The sequence below is a fragment of the Lepidochelys kempii genome, chromosome 6 (genome assembly GCF_965140265.1).
Source record: "Lepidochelys kempii isolate rLepKem1 chromosome 6, rLepKem1.hap2, whole genome shotgun sequence".
Taxonomy (NCBI): Eukaryota; Metazoa; Chordata; order Testudines; family Cheloniidae; genus Lepidochelys; species Lepidochelys kempii.
Window position 1 is genome coordinate 126,550,907 of NC_133261.1, and position 18,370 is coordinate 126,569,276.

The window sequence follows — 18,370 nt, forward strand, 5'->3', positions numbered from 1 at the left end:
CCTAGGAGCCCTAGTCATGGGCCATAACACCATGGGGCCAGGCGCTGTAGAAGTGGAACAAAAAGTTAGATTGTAAACTTTTTGGAGCAGGGACTAAGTATAAGACAAAAGATGGATACAGGCAGGTGGGGGGGATTCAAGGCAGTATGTGCCACCATCCTTATCCTCCTTGACCTGCCAGCTGCCTTCAATGCTCTTGACCAGTGGTTCTCAACCTGTGCCACAGTGGGGGTCAGGGTCGAGTCAGGGCTGCCACCTGGCCCCACACAGCAGGGTATGGGTCAGGGCTGTTGCACAGCTGGATGTAGGGTTAAGGCTGCCACACGTCAGGGTCTAGGCTGATGGCCAGCCCCGCACAACAGGATCTGGGGTCAGGGCTGCCCCATGCTGGGGTCTGGGCTGCCTCATGGTCCCACACAGCAGGGTCCAGGGTCAGGGCTGCCCTGGCACTTGGCCCCACTCTGTGGAGCTGTCTCTGGCCAGGGGGTGCTAGGCATAAGGGTCTGCAGGGGTTGGGCACTATGGTTCTCAACCTGCAGCCTAGGTAACACATTAAGGACTGGGTATGCGATCCACAATGATAAATAGGTTGAGAACTACTGCACTTGACTATGCTCTTCTAGATATCTCATCCTATCTTGGCTTCAGTGACTGCTCTCACGCTGATCACTCCTTCAACAGATCTTCCGCATCCCCCTCCAACTTTCTGATGGTTCCCCAGGATTCCTGTCTCTTCTTCCTCTACACCGTGTCTCTGGATAATCTCACTTCAACTATCATATCTGGGGAGACAACTCACAGATTATCCACACCTCTACTCCAACCTGTTTCCTTCTGCCCACACTAAAATCTGACCTCTCTGATCTCTAGCCATCATCTTCAACTCAACATGCCAAAAACAGAACTCCTAACATTCCACTGCCAGCCTACTTCAATCACCGTGGAGAATACCATCATCCTATCCTTCAGGCCTGTAAACTGGATGTCATCTTTGACTTGGTCCTCTCTCTAGGTCCTCACATCCAGGCTGTCTCTAAATCTCACCAATTCCTTCCGCATAGTGTGTCCAAGACACAGCCTTCCTTACCTATCCATCCACACAGCTAAAACTCACATCCAGGCTCCCAATATCTCACTGTCCTCTGACCTTGATAAATGCAATCTTGCCTCACAAATCTGTTCAAAATGTTGCTGAAAACACCTAGCTGATTTCTTTTTACCATTACCCCTCTCTGGGTACTACCACTGGCTTTCCTTTCTCCAGTGTATCATTCATACACCTACTTGTCTTCACTTTCACAGCCCATCGCTACCTACCTGTCATTTCATATGCTATAAAGATATCAACTCCTGCTCTGATCAGCCAATGATACCAGCCTGAATAACCCATTTGTTAAATTTTCCCCTTTGTACTTTCCCCAATGCTGCCTCATCTGAGAGAGGAGCTCCCTATAAATATCCACAAAGCTATCTCATTGTCCTCCTTCAAACTTCTACTACTATGCCTACAAATAAATAAATAGGCAAATGGTGGGCTGTGATCCCTGCCTATCATACTGACCAACATGGACTCATCCCAGCTGTCTGTGTCCACCTATTTTCTCATCTTTTACTTAGATTGCAAGCTCTTTGGGGCAGGAATTGTTTCTTTGTTCACTGCATGTACAGCACCTAGCCCAGAAGTGTCCTGGTCCATGACTAGACTTCTTGGGGTATGTTTACATTGCAACTAACTTGACTCAGGCTGGTGGGGCTCAGACTGCAGGGTTGTAAAACTGCCATGTAGGCATTTGGGAATGAGTGGGGAGGGTCCCAGAGCCTGGGCTCCAGCCCCAGCTCGTTTGACAGCCCCGCAGTCTGACCCCACAAGCCAAAGTCAGCTGACACAGGCCAGCTGCAAGTGTTTAGTTGCAGCAAAGACATACCCTTTGGCACTACCCCTCAAAAGGAAATAACTACAGCAGAACCCATTTATCCAATCTAATTGGGACCAGGGCCAGATCAGAATCAAAAATCCAGATAAACTGGAGAATGGGAACGTGCGATGCTGCAGCGCCCTCTAGCAGCCACAGGAGAGATCACCCGCTCTGGAGTCCTGGTTGTTTGGTTAGTGCGGAGAGCCAGAATATGGAGGGTCAGATAAATGGGGTTTTACTGTATTCTGCTCTTGCCACCTCATTTGAACAAATCTTGCCTATTTGCTTTCCTTCACAGCCAGGAACCAAATATGTCTACTGACCTCACTGCTGAAGAGCGGTTTGCTCTCAGTGAAGTGACCAAAACAACTTAGATATTAGCAAAACAGCAGTTAAACATTCAGTTGTATGCACCACAGATATATGGATCTTTGTAACATGCTATGTTTTAGCTTGAGCTTAATAAGATGGTTTTAGTTAGATTGTATGATATAGGAATCGGTTTCTCTACCTATTGTATTCATCCTTTCCAAACTCATTTATCAAATTTGTATATATTATAAGATGGCTGTAGAGCTATTCAATTTTTATTAAACTTTTGTCTAATTGGTTCTGAATACATTTAGACTTTCTGTAACAGTAGCATTTAACCATGCATATGGACATCTAGCCCAATTTGGAGTGGTTTCATGATGGAAATAAACTGACACCGATTTTATACCACTGACACTATAGACAAGGTAACGTTATACAAGCCTGTTTTACTATTACATTGAGATAAACATGCATGCTCTTTCATATGTAATGATCATCATTAGCTTGTTTTATCCACTTATCAAAATATTGTTGCCTGTGCATTGTAGTCGTTTCAGTTCTGTATTCTAAACTAGTTTATTAAAAGCTCTTTCGTGGTTTTAACAAGGATAGTACTACAGTTCATTCTGTACTCGCACATAAGGCAAACTGAAATGGCATGACTTTAGAAAATTTGTAGAACTAATCTAACAGTTGTTTCTGAGTTGGGTAGGCACAGAATAATCCAGTTGGGGTAGTCAGAAGTGGCCAAAAAATGGAGTCTTAATACATACAGAAGCATCACTCTTGGGATGTTTGTAAAATTTACCTAAAAGTTGAAGTAAAATACAAGCACTATGGAAAACATTTCCCTACACACATCAAAAGTAGAATGAAAAAATCCACACTGATGCAATGTGCTGGATTGTGTGAACAAAGCACTCCTTGGCTTCTGAGCTAAAGCCATTTTATCATGCTTGAATGATTACTCAAATTAGCAGCTGCAATAATCAGTTCCCAGTATATGTGGAGGTATTAGGCAGTAGGCCAAATTCTGGCCCATTACACCTGTACAATCCACAGCAGAACAATACTTAGCCCTCTGTGTATTCCATACATCTCCCTGCCCCTCCCAAAACAGTGTAGTTTAGATGCTACACTTTTACTAGTTTATGGAGGATAGTCTCAGTTGTTATGACAGCTAGGAAGGTGGAGTGGGGAGTGAGATGTATTTAAAAGAGTGACTAAGATCACCTAGTGGGAGGAGAGCTGTTTTTACAAAGCAAAATAAATTAAGCCTCACCTGCTTGACAGTTTGTCGTTCTAGAGTGAGGCCCTGATACGGTTACTCTTTAAACACTAAGTTAAGTGGTTTTTATAAAATCAAAATGCTATTTGGCTGTGTAGGTTACCTACAAACATTTAGGAGTGTGGCACTTTCAGAGAAGTATATATGACCCTTTTTGAAAAGAATTGTGCTAACCAAAATCAGGCTATAACAAATATTGTTTAGTTAATGCATTTTGAGCAATGATCATTTAAATTGTAGTTCCAATTGAATCCCTTCCCCAGGTTTCAACAGTGGAATCTTGAAACAAAAATAGTACCTTATCCTCTTCCACATGGACAGGCAACATGAAATTGTTACACACTATTAAGAGCTCATTAGATTACATTTCCTAATGTGTGTTTTAGGTACATTGTATCTGACACCAGTTTTACCAATAGAGAATTTTGTATAGATTGTTTATCAAAATACATGCCTAAATCAAACATGATCATTAATATAAGAGATTAGTAGCACTTTAAGTACCTAAAGAACTATAATGAATGCTCTTATCTAAAGAGGTAGAGAGGAGGTACATACGAAAGACTTAAACAGGTTTTATTCAACTGTTTAAAGGAAAATGATATAAAATGCCAGGAAATGCACTGACTGTCTTAAAATTTGCTAAATTCAACCATTTGGGTATGTTTATAAATTCACACAGTAATTGTTATGAGAACACACCTCACTCCTTAACTTGGGCTGCAATGAATGCCACATTTTCAGAACTGTACAGAACACACTTCTGTAGCTGACTTGTAACTAGCATCAATTACTTGCTTATGGTGTTATACATATACTTGTAATAAGATCATAGCCAAGAGGTACATTATTTCTGTTCTTCTATACATTAATCCAATATCTCCTGTGCAGTCGATCATTAACTATGTGGTTAATTTAAACAGGTTTGTAGTCCAGCTTAGACTCCAGCTTCTTAGAATCAGCTACTTTTCTAACAGCTTTCATGAAGTCTTCCTGAACTACGAAGTCATGATCAGCACGAATTGCAAACATACCTGTGAAGAACAATTTGAGAAACTGCTAGATATTTACAGAATTAGTGATACTAGCAGCAATAATATAGATCTGAGACATTCCATTAAGTCTATCACTTTGTAATTAAAACATTGAAAGGATCAAAGTTAAAAGTTACATACTCCACATGGTGACAGCTTTTAGAGTGGTAGCAATGTTAGTCTAGATCAGCAAAAACAACGAGGAGTCCTTGTGGCACCTTAGCCACAAAACCCACTTCATTGGGTTTTAGCCCACGAAAGCTTATTCCCAAATAAATTTATTAGTCTCTAAGGTGCCACAAGGACTCCTTGTTGTTTATACTCCATAGGGAGATTCAGTGAGTAACTTTAATCAGTTTTCTATTCTTTTCATGCACCACAGACATGTTTGGAAGCAGAGTAATTATTCTGGAATAAAGTCACTTTTATTCAGGCAAGGAGCATCCACACAGGGCTGTTGTATCAGCTTAGCTATAGAGGTATAATTATTCCATTACAGCTATACCAGTTACCTTCCCAGTGTAGACAAGCCCTGACAATATTTTCTCAAGTAGAGTAAGGCAGGAATATATAAGACTCATTTTCTGTACTACTTAAATAATGGTATAAGCCATAAAGAAATATTTGTAAAAAGCAAATTTTTGTCCAAGTTGGGTAGACATGTTTCACCCAGTTTCAGGGAACTTCATTTTACTATTTCTCCCCACACTTACGGTGTACGGGCATATATATAGATCCTTTCCAGTGTGCATTTGACCACAATGCCAGTGTTTCAAGAGATTCATTTTTATAGCGCTTTGAAACTTACCAGTGAAACTCACTATTATGTTAACCTAAGTTTCCAGCCACTGATGTAAAAAACGTAAATGCTAGCTGATCCTCAAGAATGGGTACCTCATTCTAGGGTATTTAAAACAATGAAATGTTTATGAACCTCATGTTCATCTATCATACTAAGAACAGATCAGAGAAACCAGTAGTGAGTATTTAATGTTTATAGCAAGATTCAGCACATCAAAATTAAGAACTGAGCAAACGAATACAAGTGAGTGAGGAGCCTCTTACCGGCTTCAGTACAGACATTTCTCAGATCCGCTCCATTAAAGCCATCTGAAAGCTTCACAATTGCTTCATAATCTAGTAACAAAACAAGAATGCCAGTTAACTAGAAGTACAAAGTAGTTTGTACCATTGCAGTGCAGCAGCAGCTATAAAAAGACCCATGAATATTCTACTTTCATTCTCAGTGCAAGTGAAAACGTTCGCTACCTTGATGATTGTATTTACCAGCTGTTATTCCCCCATTAACATATAAATCTAGATAAAATAAACCCAGATTATATTTAAAAATTACTAATTTGAAAATACATACACCAGAATTAAATAAAAAAAGATGTTAAATCAATGTTATAGTTGAGATTTAGATGCATCTGAATAAAAACAATTTCAACATTTATTATTCCCACAATAACCATAACTTGGCCCCCTAGCACAATGGGCTTTAAAAAAAAAAAGTGTTAAAAGCTCTATCATTACACATCCACAAAGTGTGTAGCTGGGTTACAGTTTCTAGGGTATAAGTTCACAAGTTCTGTGCATTTCAGATTTCCAGCAAATTTTTGACCGCATATTTAATTTTGAGTTGGGGGTACAAAATACTGTGTGTCTGAATTAGCAAATCCATTTTTTCCATAACTTTTAAATTCAAATATATTAAACCACAAATCTGATTTTTACCAAAAACTTTTCAAAATAGTTTCCCTTTTCATTATGGCCACCACAAGACACACTAGCTGAAAGGTTATTTTTATTTTATGTTAAGAATCTGAAAACTTAGAACTAATATGGCCACCTGAGCCATAGCTATCATTACTGTAATTAAGTGGCATTCTAGTGTAACAAATCTACAGACATTTGTAAGATCACAAAAATGGAAACAGTTTGCAGATTACTTATCTTCAAGCCAAGGCTTACTTACAGCCAAGGCTTGAGAAGTCTGACACCCACTGACCAGACACTGAAACAAAAAACAGGTGTCCCTCACAGTGGGTCCAAGAACTAGACAGAACTGCTAAAGAGCTTAGTACTGCTCAGGCTCCTATCTGGTTTCTTGAAAAGGGTATGCTGTGGTTCCTTTCAGGGTGCTATCTGGATTTAACTTCACAGTTCTCTTTTGTATCAGCTTTAGGTAGTAGGTGTCAAACTGAGCTCCTCTCTCTTCTTCCTGTGAGGGAGGAGACTCTTCTTCTTCCCATCTCACATCTCTTGGAAACAACAGGCAGGGAAAATGCCCTCCATCAGCAGTGAAGAGGTGTGCTATTCTCAGTCTCTCGTCTTTCCTGTTTTCATTTCCTCTTCTCTACCCCACCCCCAAGTTCCTGATAACTTCACAGTGTCTCAGCTGCTTCTCACAGATTTCCTCAAGGCAATCTCAGGGGGAAGCCAACAAGATTCTGGTAGGCCTGCAGTCATGTAACTGACCAGAATCTTGTCAGTTTCAGTGTACAGCTGCCTCTCCCACCAATGTCCCAGATGAAATTTGCCCTACTCCTTAATGGCAAGTGCATTCTTTTCCAAATTACAGTTACAGCACAACCTAACAGCAATATTACTGCAATTAAAAAGATTTCCATGTAAAACCAACTTTTCAGTTGCTCATAACTTTCAAAGTTTTCCTTTTGGACAGAAGTACCCTTGTTTGTTCTCAGACCCATATATGGTTCTAAGATTTAATTTTTTTTGACAAATGGGAATGTTTGCTTACAGCAAGGTGTTCCATTATACAATGGAAAGAGTCCAACCTGACGTAAATCAGACAGTTTCTCTGATTTGTAGCCAAATTTAGGAGGGTTACTATATCCCTAACCCTCAGATTTTTACAAAGTGCGGTTAAGCAATGGTTCAATATGGATCTATTTAAAAAATACTGAGGAACATTTTTGGGAAGGTGGGTGTTACGGTAACCAATAACCAATTCACCTTCCCCTCACTTTTACACTTGGGAGAAATATTTAAGCAGTTCACGTACTTACCTATTTCACCATGTTTAGTGATAGGACCTGCATGAATCTTCAATATATCTAATCTGGCTTGTTCATTTGGTAAATCAATATCTAAAAAGAGAGGGTTGTTGTTTTTTTTAATTAAAATGGGTGAACAAGGGTAATGTACGGAATTATACACACGCTTAAGAATATAGATGTCAACTCACGGATTTTTCTATCCAGTCTTCCAGGACGCAGCAATGCAGGATCTAAAGTGTCTGGTCTATTTGTAGCCATGATCATTTTAACTCTGTGCAGAGTGTCAAATCCATCCATTTGATTCAATAACTAGAGGAAATGGATTTTTTTTTTAAAACAAGGAATTTTTTTTTAATTTGTTCATAAATCTAATAGCTCACACCATTTTCCACACACTTCATTTTCATTAGTGATCATTACAGAAAAAGGATTGGTGGAAACAATAGTCCTAAAGCAATGCTACCCGATTCTTAACTGTAATGATCCAAGAATACCACAGCTCCCCACATATTCCATAAAGGAAAGTTGAAAAAAAAAAAAAAAAGATAAAAAGTCAGAACAAAACAGCTCAAAGATGGAAGATTGCAACATTCTAGTCACCTTGCATTCTCTCTTTTTCCCTCCAAATACTAAAAGCCAGTGATTGGCAGTTATACTTTCAATATATTGCATTAAGGATGATTCACACAAACTGTGTTTGCAGAACAGCCCCTAGAACATTCAATCACCCCTGAAGACATTTCATTAGATATATCCAGTTCTGCTATGGAAAACTCAAACCTCTATCCTTTGTGATTATTTTATACTACAAGTGAGGTAGATATATTTGCTTAATATGCATTCCTTTTAGGCTGGGAAAACTGATAAACCAGACCAGTGGGATCACACACACCAATCAGACCTAGAATTCTTACAGAGAATTGTGTTGCTGATTGAGGGTTTTTTTAAAAAATTCTCTTTAACATGACTGACTGTTCCATTTCCAATTACCTTAGTTCACCATTGTATTTAATATCCCAAATTGATGACAATGTGTTTTTAACTTTAGATGTTAGATATTTTTTGAACAGAAAGCCTCTATCCTGCAGAGAGGTTCTGCAGGGAGGTTTTTCCCTTGAAAGAGTTAATGCCCTCCAACATCTAAACAAGATGTGTTAAGTGTTGGTGTAGTCAGTTCTTGTGGACGAAGCGCAGAAGCCTGAGCTCAAGACTTTGCAGATAAAGGCTCTCAAATCACTTTTGAAATTAATTACATACAAATACGTGGCTTATGCATTTTGGATCTCAAACTGTTTTAACTGCTTTTTTTTAAGTGAAGTATCTCAGTTCACTTTTAACACAACACTAGTGCAGCAACAGTTCTAACAATCTGAATATATGGATTTGCACATCTATTTTTCGCTTTACTATAAAAGATTACGTATTAGCCATTTACCTCCATTAGGGTTCTCTGAATTTCTCTATCAGCTGAAGTTCCCTCAGAGAAACGACGGCCACCTATAATATATATTAAATTTGAAAGTTACCTGTACGTTTTTTTTTAAGGATCAAAATGGTTTCTGAGCTAAATAAATGTTAAAGTACTAAAAATCAAATTATGTATTAGGTAAAGTTAAATGCATGTTTAGGAGTGTATCTTGATCCAGGCCAAATGCAATATCTGATTTTAAGTTAGCTGTAATGGGCTCCAGAAGCAAGTTGAAAGGAGAGGTATCCTCTACCCTGTTCATTCCGCACAAAAAGGTTCCCTGACAATCAACTTTGTATTAATTCTTTTTAAGAAAAGAGAGACTATTACTTCAGAGCTGGCTTAAATAATCACAAGAGACTTTAGCCATCGTACAGTCCATTAGCCTTACCAATAGCATCTATTTCATCCATGAAAATGATACATGGCTGATGATCTCTGGCATAGTTGAACATTTCTCTGATCAACCGAGCGCTTTCACCAATGTACTTGTCTACAATAGAACTAGACACGACCTGTTGAAAATGAACGGGTAACATGAGCAAACAGACTGAAGTACAACCAGAGGGACTGTCACTATTTGAAAAGAATGCTGTTATTTTTACCTTTAAGAAATTGCAGTCCAGTTGGCTTGCAACAGCTCTGGCTAGTAGTGTTTTCCCGGTACCTGGACAGACAGAGACTGAAGTTGTTCAACTTGTAGACCAATCGGTAAAGTTACCGACTGAAATATATTTCAAGGGTACAGAAGTATAACAGAATACAGCAACAGGTTTCCAAGGGGGCAGCTCAGCACTAATTACATTGTAAGGCAGAGGCCCCCAAACTGTGGGACGGACGAATGTTTGGGGGTGTGCAGCTGGAGCCCAGGCCAGCCCCCCAGGGAGGGAGCGCCACCCAGCTCTGTCCCTGTTCCCCAGCTGCTGGCCCCACCCCCAGCTGTTGCTGCCTTGTCCCTGTCCGCACCCCCCACTCTCAGAGCTGCATCCCCGCTCCCGGCTCCAGGGGGGGCACGGATATGGTAAGGGGGGGATGCAAGGTAAAAAGTTTTGAGACCACTGTTGTAAGGAGAACTGAAATTCAGATGCCTAGATGATAGGTTTTTGGACACGAAGTCTCATTCTGCCTTAATTATGGACAGAACTCAAAACTGGAAATGAAAGGCATCTACAGACGTGTACTCACCTGGTGGGCCATACAGCAAGCAGCCTTTTGGAGGTATAATTCCCACACGCTGAAATAATTCTGGATTTGTAAGTGGTAACTCTATTACCTGAGAAAAGAGGCAGGTAAGTAGTGTTTTGTTTTAAAGAGATCCTTGACTATATTACTCTATGCTTAGATGCTATGGTATATACATTTATGGTACAATATATAGGTATGGATTTCCCCATAACTTCTTCTTTCTTTTCACTACTAATCCCAGCAAGCACAATCTCTTTATACAGGATCAGAAAGAGTTAGCTATAGAAATGCTGTCAGGGAAATTTTCTTCACCTGTTTTATGGATTAAATCTGAGGATCTGCACAACTCTGCTCTTATTCCAATCTCTCCAACATCTTGTCTAAACCTTCTTGTAACTTGCTCCTTTGGACAAAGTTCCGCCCCCAGTCATACACATGAATATCCACAGTAACCCATTTCAATAGTTACTCCAGTCCAAAGACTAGAATTTGGCCCTTTGTCATTCTCTTCCACTGTGCTTTGCACTTTTACTTTGACACCCCCTCAACTTGGAAGCATCCTTCAAACCCATCTATTTTAGTATAGCCTCCCAATGTTAATCTCATTTGCATCTCCACACCCTCTTGTACCCGAACTGTTGATGTGCACATTATATTCCTCCGAGCCAGATTACCTGCAATCTGGTATAGGCCCCTGTTCTTTCAGAGCCTATGTTACGCACTATGTACATTTATGGAGATCAAAAAGTATTTTTAAATAGTGTCCCTAAAAGCTCTCCTTCCTACATGAAGTTAATAAGGTGCAAATAATGCTATTCTTTAATACCCGGTCTCATGATTGTTTAAGATAAAAAAACATGATATAACATGGCTATCTACATGCTTATGACACAGAAAGGAAACCCCTCCCCTATCAGTATAAAACCCTTTCCTGAACATCTTTAAATAGCATGTGTTAGACTTTTTAGACCTTTCAATCCACCCGGCACAACACAGAAATACATACTGAATAGAGGTAATTAAACATTCAGTACCTCTCTTAGCTCCCTGATTTGTTCCGATAACCCTCCAATCTCAGAATAAGAAACATTCCCAGGATCTTCATGAGACATATTGTAAACTAATGGATCCACTTCCCTTGGCAAGTATCTGTAGCATTTGAGTATTAATAAAACAGATGTTATCTTTTCATTCTGCACACACTGTATACTCATCAGTCATATAATAAATCTTAGTGCTGGCTGGCAAATGCTTGTTTCCCCTGTGAAAAATTGACAAAAAAAGTTTCCCTCAAAATTTTGTAATAAACATTTTTTCATCTTTGCAGTAAAACTTTTCAAAGATGAAACATTTTTTGGGGAGGGAGGGATTCACCAACATGCCCCCAACTGACAAAAAACAGACCTTTCCCACAGAAGTTTGTTTTGATTAAAAAGTAATTTCAAACAAAAAACATTTTGATCCGCTCTAATAAAGCTGTAAGACCACCCTGAAAGTATTTGCCCATATAATGTATTTAGAAGAATTTGTAAAGCACTACAAGATTTATTATTCATACCTAATATCTGCAACATATTTAGACCAACTCTATCCTTCACATAAAGGGAAAAAAAATTTTTTGGTGGCAAAAGCTTACCTCATAATAGTTAGTGTGGTCATGTCCAGAGCAACTCTTGTCCCAGGCTTCAGCTTACTTTTGTCAAGCTAGTTTCACAAGAGATTTTTCTATTAGAAATTGACTCAAAACAGCAAAGTGATGGAATTCTATATTTCTACAGTAATTGTTCTTGTTTGGTATGACAGAAAAAGCATTTAGTCTCAACAAGGATTCAGATGGTGACCTTCCCCTTCTTCAGACACAAGCGAAGAGAGCTGATCAAGGGGAATCTAGTGGTTTCCACTACCCCTGCAATTCGGGCAGGCAGTTTTGCTGACCACGTCTTCCTACAACAGGGGTGGGCAAACTTTTTGGCCCAAGGGCCACATCAGGGAATATAAAATTGTATGGCGGGCCATGAATGCTCACAAAATTGGGGTTGGGGTGTGGGAGGGGGTGAGGGCTCTGGGGTGGGGCTGGGAATGAGGAGTTTGGGGTGTAGGAGGGTGCTCTGGGCTGGGACCGAGGGATTTGGAGGGGGCTCATGGCTGGTGCAGGGGGAAGAGGCTCAGGGATGCAGGCTCTGAGCAGCGCTTACCTCAAGCAGCTCCCAGAAGCAGTGGGCATGTCCCTTCTCCGGCTCCTACACGGAGGCGCAGATAGGCAGTTCTGCATGCTGCCCCATCCACAGGCAACGCCTCTGCAGCTCCCATTAGAGTGCAGAGGAGCTGGAGCAGGGCCATGCCGCAGCTTCTGGGAGCTACGTGGTGCGGCCCCTGACCCAGTGCCCTGGCCAAAGCAGGACTGAGCCGTGTGGTGCGGCCTGCGACCATGCGGCCTGCGACCCAGCACCCTGGCTGGAGCGCCGAAGTGGCCCCCGAACCAGCGCCCCGGTCAGAGTGCCGGTGAGGGGCCGAGCCGTGTGATGCAGCCCCAACCCCATGCTCAAGGGGGAGCTTGTGGGCCATAATTTGCCCACCCCGTCCTTCACTCGGCTTCCTGTTGCTAGACCATTCCTGACCTATGATGGTACTTTACCTCTCACGCAAGATCAACTTGCAACGTAATTACAAATTTTACAAAAAAGGACAAATTAAAGCATTATATCCTGCCTTAATCAGAACCCTGCCACTCTCCATACCAGGCAGACCCACTTGCACCAAGTGAATTAGCACTCATCGGCACCTGTACCTTACACAAGGAAATTATTTCCCTTAATATGTCATCGCTTTGGGAACAGTGATTGGTAAATATATGTTGATTGTTTGGCATCATGCTTCGCCTCTGGGCATTTTACAACAAGTTTTTTTATTCAAGAGTTACAACTTTTATTATCCAGACAATAGCTAGCACATCAACCCCTCCATGCCCAAATAAGGTATATTTATTGTCATAGGCCCTTAGAAAATGAATTGTTCATCCTGCTGCACTATTTACAAGAAGCGGGCCTGTGCTGTATAGAACTGTGTAGGGAATGATAGTTAAAAACTATGCAGTTACTTTAGTGTTTTGATTTTTTTTTTTTTTTTTTTAAATTGCAGTGATCCAAACAGGCCATTCCCAGATGTATTTTTGTACAAATCTAGCCGCAGTGTTTGTCAAGATATATGAAAAACAATCACGAACACTTGTGTCTACCTACGCAGATGATAATAAATGTAGGTGATTGTAGTTTTGAAGTTTTCCAGAACTGAGAAGCCAAAGCATATCTATGCAGCAAAATTTACAGAGTTATGGGACTATGTCTATTGCACTGTTAACACTCTTGTGACACTTATACCACAACCCTGAGTTTTGCCAGGTAGATGGGCACGTAGAGAAATTCCACAAGGATGATAGGCAGACTCTTTGATCTATTCTTTACTCTCTGTAATTAGGTGTTTTCCCAATAAGTGCTCCAATACCTCTTCGTTCCCCCAAACACCATTAGAAGCCCAGCACTTATATGCACCACATGACAAACAGCATGAGCACATAGCAGAGATTAAAAAAAAAATTGGTAAAGCAGCATTTGAATGTCAAGGTCTAGGCAATCTTTTTAAACAAGTCTGTAAGTTGTAAATCTGTCTAGGTAAAAAGAATTTACATCATCCAAATGGATACTTCAATTTACTTTACCATTTATAGATTTGTTAATGTTTTTATTAAACCATAGTCTACAAGACTGTTCAGCTTACACTTTGTACATGACAAGTTGAAGAACCCAGAGAATATATCGGTATTGTAGAACACTTGCAACTTTAATCAGTTTATCAAATAGTTTGTACTTAAAAAAAAAAAGTTAATATCTATAATGAGGTTTGGTTTCTTTCCTTTCTAGTGGAGATCAACTCAGATACTAATATTAAGGTCACATTGTTTCCTTTACAGAAAAAGCGTCTTTCTTCTGGTTTAGATTTTTCTCAATATGGGAGAATATGTTCTGATGATATGTCAGAAGTCTCAATAATGGCTGCCTCCTTCCAAGAATATTAAAAACATTATATTAGACAGCATATTTTATATATTCAGAAGTTATTGGCAGACTTGATTAAAAAAGTCTAAAGTGTAATATTGTTTATACCTTCTTGAAAACCTGACTTTTCACCTCTACCAATTTTGTCATTCTCTATTTAGAAGATACATTTGAAACTAGAAATTTAAGGGTATTTCTCTTCACTTGCTGTTTTCTACATAAATAAAGTATGTACCAACATCACCAAGTAGGCGGGAGGAATAGCTCAGTGGTTTGAGCATTGGCCTGCTAAACCCAGGGTTGTGAGTTCAATCCTTGAGGGGCCCATTTAGGGATCTGGGGCAAAAATTGGGGATTGGCCCTGCTTTGAGCAGGGGGTCAGACTAGATGCCCTCCTGAGGTCCCTTCCAATCCTGATATTCTATGTACAGTTGTGCTAACTAGGGATTAATTTGTGCTCCTTCTGCTGATCCTACAATTGCAGAACATTTTCAGTAAAAAATGGCTTAAAAGACATCTTGGAAAGTAGATTTAAAACAAAAAACCCAACATTGGATGGCTATTCCCTGCTAAACATAAAAAATGGACTACATTTTCAGTCCAGCAACAGCACTGCTGTAAAAAAAATCAACTCCCATGAGGGAAGTAGCTCCCATCATTGGTACACTGTCTACACACTGCCACTTTACAGCGCTGAAACTTGCAGCGCTTCGGGGGGGGGGGGGTGTTTTCACACCCCTGAGCAAGAAAGTTGCAGAGCTGTAAAGTGTCAGTGTAAACAAGGCCTTATTGTTTTCTTTCCAATGCCAGCTGCCTAAAATGTCATATCATTGGCTATGGCAATAGCACCATCCCTCATTCATTTTCATTTTGATAGAAGTAGATGAGGTAGCAGGAAAAAGGTGGAGAATGACACTAGAGAAAGACAACCATTTCCTGCAATAACCCTCTGAAATCAGCATCTCACACTTTTATACAAAAATCCCAAGAGTAACTTGAAGTTTATTCCTGCTGGCAAGGCTGGTAGAGGGATTATTTTGTGTGAAATATACTGAGATCTCATGAGCAATGAACCACCTTATAAAATCTAGGCAGACAGACACCAGACCCTTGGACAGAAAGCACAAAGGTTCTGCAAGGTCATTTAGAGAGAAAGCTAGTCATGTCCTGTAGTAGAGTTGTAGCTGCTTTTTGATGGTCACAAAAAGTAGTCAGTGGGGTGGATTGTGAGGATACCAAGGGGAAAAAGAGTTTCATGAAGTTAGGCCTAATGCACCAGACTATGAATTCAGTTTTCAACTAGGATGGAGATGGGAAAGTCACAAAGGAAGCCAAAGGGAGGTTATGCAGACCCTGTGGTCAACAATGGAGGTGAAACCTTTCTAAACACTCCAAGCTTCTAAGACCTTATCCGGAATACTGTGGACAATTCTGCTCATCCACATTCAAGAAAGATGAATTCAAACTGGAACAAGTACAGAGAAGTCCTACTAGGAGGATAAGGGGACTGGAGAGTCTGTCTTACGGGAGGAGACAAAAAGAGCTTGGCTAGTAGAGCTTGGCAAAACAAAGGCTGAGAGGAACAAGGATTGCTCTTTCTAAACACAGCAAATGGGTAAACACCAGGGAGGGAGAAGAGCTATTTAAGATAAAGGACAACTTTGGCAGAAAAACAAATGGGGATAAACTGGCCTTGAGTAGATTTAATATAGAAATTAGAAGGTTTCTAAACATTTAAGGAATGAGGTTCTGGAATAGACTTAATAGCTTATACTTAACTTTATAAGAAGGATCAAGCTGAAAAACTAAAAAAACCCAAAAAACACGTAACATCTTGGACTGTGGGCGCTTCGCTTTATTATTCCCAAGAATCCATTCCAGCATTCCTCGCATATCACTACCTATCACCAGGGTGCAGAGAGCACCATATCTATATGTTGTTAGCCAAGCGCAGCTTACAAAGTGAAGTACGAACTTGCTAACTTTAAAAGTGAAACAAGAAAAATGACTATAATACTTAATATTAGATAAGCTATTTAAAAATATCCAAGCAAAGCAGAGTTACCTGACGACGACAGCCAACCACATATCTTGGTCCATTTGTAGCTTTCACAATGACTAGAGAGAGAAAATGACAGAGAAAATAAGATCATACTCTTTTTAACCCCCCTAATTGCTAGTGCGAAATAAGTAGCAATTATACAGTATTTTCAGAGTGATGTCTACTTAGTAATGCTCTATTTCATTCTTTTAAGAACATAATAATTTAATTGGCTTATTTTAAAAACCAGAGGTTTCAAAAAAGTAAAAAAAATCACCTAGGGAACTTACATTTCTCTTCTGTTAACTGTTTAAGAACCTCACCAACAATCTATGAAAAAAATGGAAACAAGTATTAGCTACATCTATGCATAAAAGTGGCAATTTCCACTTTTATGCATCAGATGAAGTGAGCTGTAGCTCACAAAAGCTTATGCTCAAATAAATTGGTTAGTCTCCAAGGTGCCACAAGTACTCCTTTTCTTTTTGCCAATACAGACTAACATGGCTGCTACTCTGAAAGCTACATCTATGAAGTTGTATTAGTATATAGAATAGTTAACATAAATTCACAGCTCCATCCCTGCTCCTTTTCCTGCTCCATAGGAGAAGCTTACAATTCTATTTCTTTCTCATTGCCCCATACACCAGGAACTGTTAAAAAATACACCTACTCTGTGTACTTACCACCTGTAAAGACCACCCCATGGCACACATTTGCTCTGATGGTATCATATCCCATTTTAATTTTAAATCAATTTTAAATCCATCTGTGGTAATAACTTGCTAAGCACAGCTCATCTACCCCACGGGGCCACATACAGTTGTGACGTTATGTATATTGCATACCTGTCCAACACTTTGCAAAGCCTTGAGGTCATTTTCAGATTTTTCATACTGCTTGGTAAGCTCTTTCAGTTGTTCCCTTACTAAAAAAGAAAAGAAAGGGATTTGCTACGCCTTTAATCCACTAGAAACCAAGTGCAAGGGCTGGCCACTTTGCAGAGCAGATATAACCGCATTTAACAGTTTCTGGGTAAAGTCAATACAGGAGAATCGGCAATTAGCCATCCTTGCTAGTAGCAGTAACTATCCCAGAACAGATACCCAGACATTAACTCTGGCTTGCGGACCAGGTATCCTGGGTTAAGCCCGGCACAAAATCTAGGAGAATGCGAATGGGAGAAGCAAGGGTCTTTAATCGCTTGTCAATAGGCATATATCCCTGCCCCTGGGTGAACAGCGTTAGCTCCGCTGGTCCTACCCACTCCCTGCCTAATAACCAGTGGGGGGGGGGGGGCGGCTAGGACACTTGGACCCGGACATGTCCCCCCAGGATGGGCGGGGATTAACCCTCCCCTGACTGGATCAGGGCCAGAGCCCCCAGCCCAGCCTCTGCGGACACCCAGGGGCAGCAACCCAGGAGCCCCCGCACCGGGTAAAGAGCTTCCCCCTTGGGAACCGCTCCCCCCTCCAGAGGGCCCGGGCCGCTCCCCTCCCTTTCCCCTCGCCCGCTCCGCTTCCCTCCCACAGGGGGCCCGGGCCGCTCCCCGTCCCTGGCGGCCCCGGCCCCCGACCCAGCGCTGTGGCCGGGCGGCGGCTCCCGGCGGCGCTCACACTCCTTGAGGCGCCCGTCGATCTCCTTGTGCTCCAGCAGCTTCTTGCGGTAATCCTGCAGCGCCTTGTCTCTCGGGTCCGCCATGATGAGCAGGCGCCGCTCATAGGGAATGCCGGGAAGGGCCATGGCCGCCGGGGGCAGGGCCGCGCGCCGCCAGCTGCCCCCGCCCGCCGCCCGGGCGGGCAGCGCCCCCTGCCGCCGCGGAGGGCAACGGCGCCTCCAGCGCTGCGCCGCGAGGCCCGCCGCCAGCCGCGCACACCCCCTCCCTCCCTCCCTCCCTCCGGGTCCTAGCGCCGTCCGCGCCAAGGCAGGAAAGGGAGGCAAAGCGCAGGGCTTCTGCCGGGAGGAGTGCAGGGCATGGGGGCGGGTGTGTGGCCAGATGTCCCGATTTTATAGGGACAGTCCCGATATTTGGGGCTTTTTCTTCTATA

The 18,370-nt window shown here is 41.4% G+C and overlaps 1 protein-coding gene across 2 annotated transcripts; it reads right to left on the reverse strand.

Moving 5' to 3' along the window:
* Positions 1–2,657: 2,657 nt before the first annotated feature.
* PSMC6 (proteasome 26S subunit, ATPase 6) lies at positions 2,658–18,115 on the reverse strand. Of its 2 annotated transcripts, XM_073350117.1 has the most exons (14): positions 17,939–18,113; positions 17,171–17,250; positions 16,613–16,652; positions 16,347–16,399; positions 11,866–11,933; positions 11,264–11,378; positions 10,230–10,317; positions 9,650–9,711; positions 9,436–9,559; positions 9,012–9,073; positions 7,765–7,885; positions 7,586–7,666; positions 5,619–5,690; positions 2,658–4,553 (listed from the first exon to the last, which is right to left on the reverse strand). In XM_073350117.1, exons 1-14 carry the CDS (start codon positions 18,063–18,065, stop codon positions 4,435–4,437), a joined length of 1,212 nt encoding a protein of 403 aa, XP_073206218.1. In that variant the 5' UTR covers positions 18,066–18,113; the 3' UTR covers positions 2,658–4,434. The 2 variants fall into 2 exon arrangements, with proteins under 2 accessions (XP_073206218.1, XP_073206219.1); XM_073350118.1 differs by lacking the exon at positions 7,586–7,666 and having other exon boundaries at positions 17,939–18,115.
* Between the last annotated feature and the right edge of the window lie 255 nt (positions 18,116–18,370).

Bases quoted from the DNA above. Each gene is read 5' to 3' on its own strand.
- PSMC6 (XM_073350117.1), bottom strand. From the start codon at position 18,065: ATGGCCCTTCCCGGCATTCCCTATGAGCGGCGCCTGCTCATCATGGCG. The intron at 11,379-11,865 runs GTAAGCTTTTGC...CAAATGCTACAG, and splicing joins ACCACACTAACTATTATGAG to ATACTTGCCAAGGGAAGTGG. The intron at 10,318-11,263 runs GTACTGAATGTT...CTCTTTTCTCAG, and splicing joins AAATCAGGGAGCTAAGAGAG to GTAATAGAGTTACCACTTAC.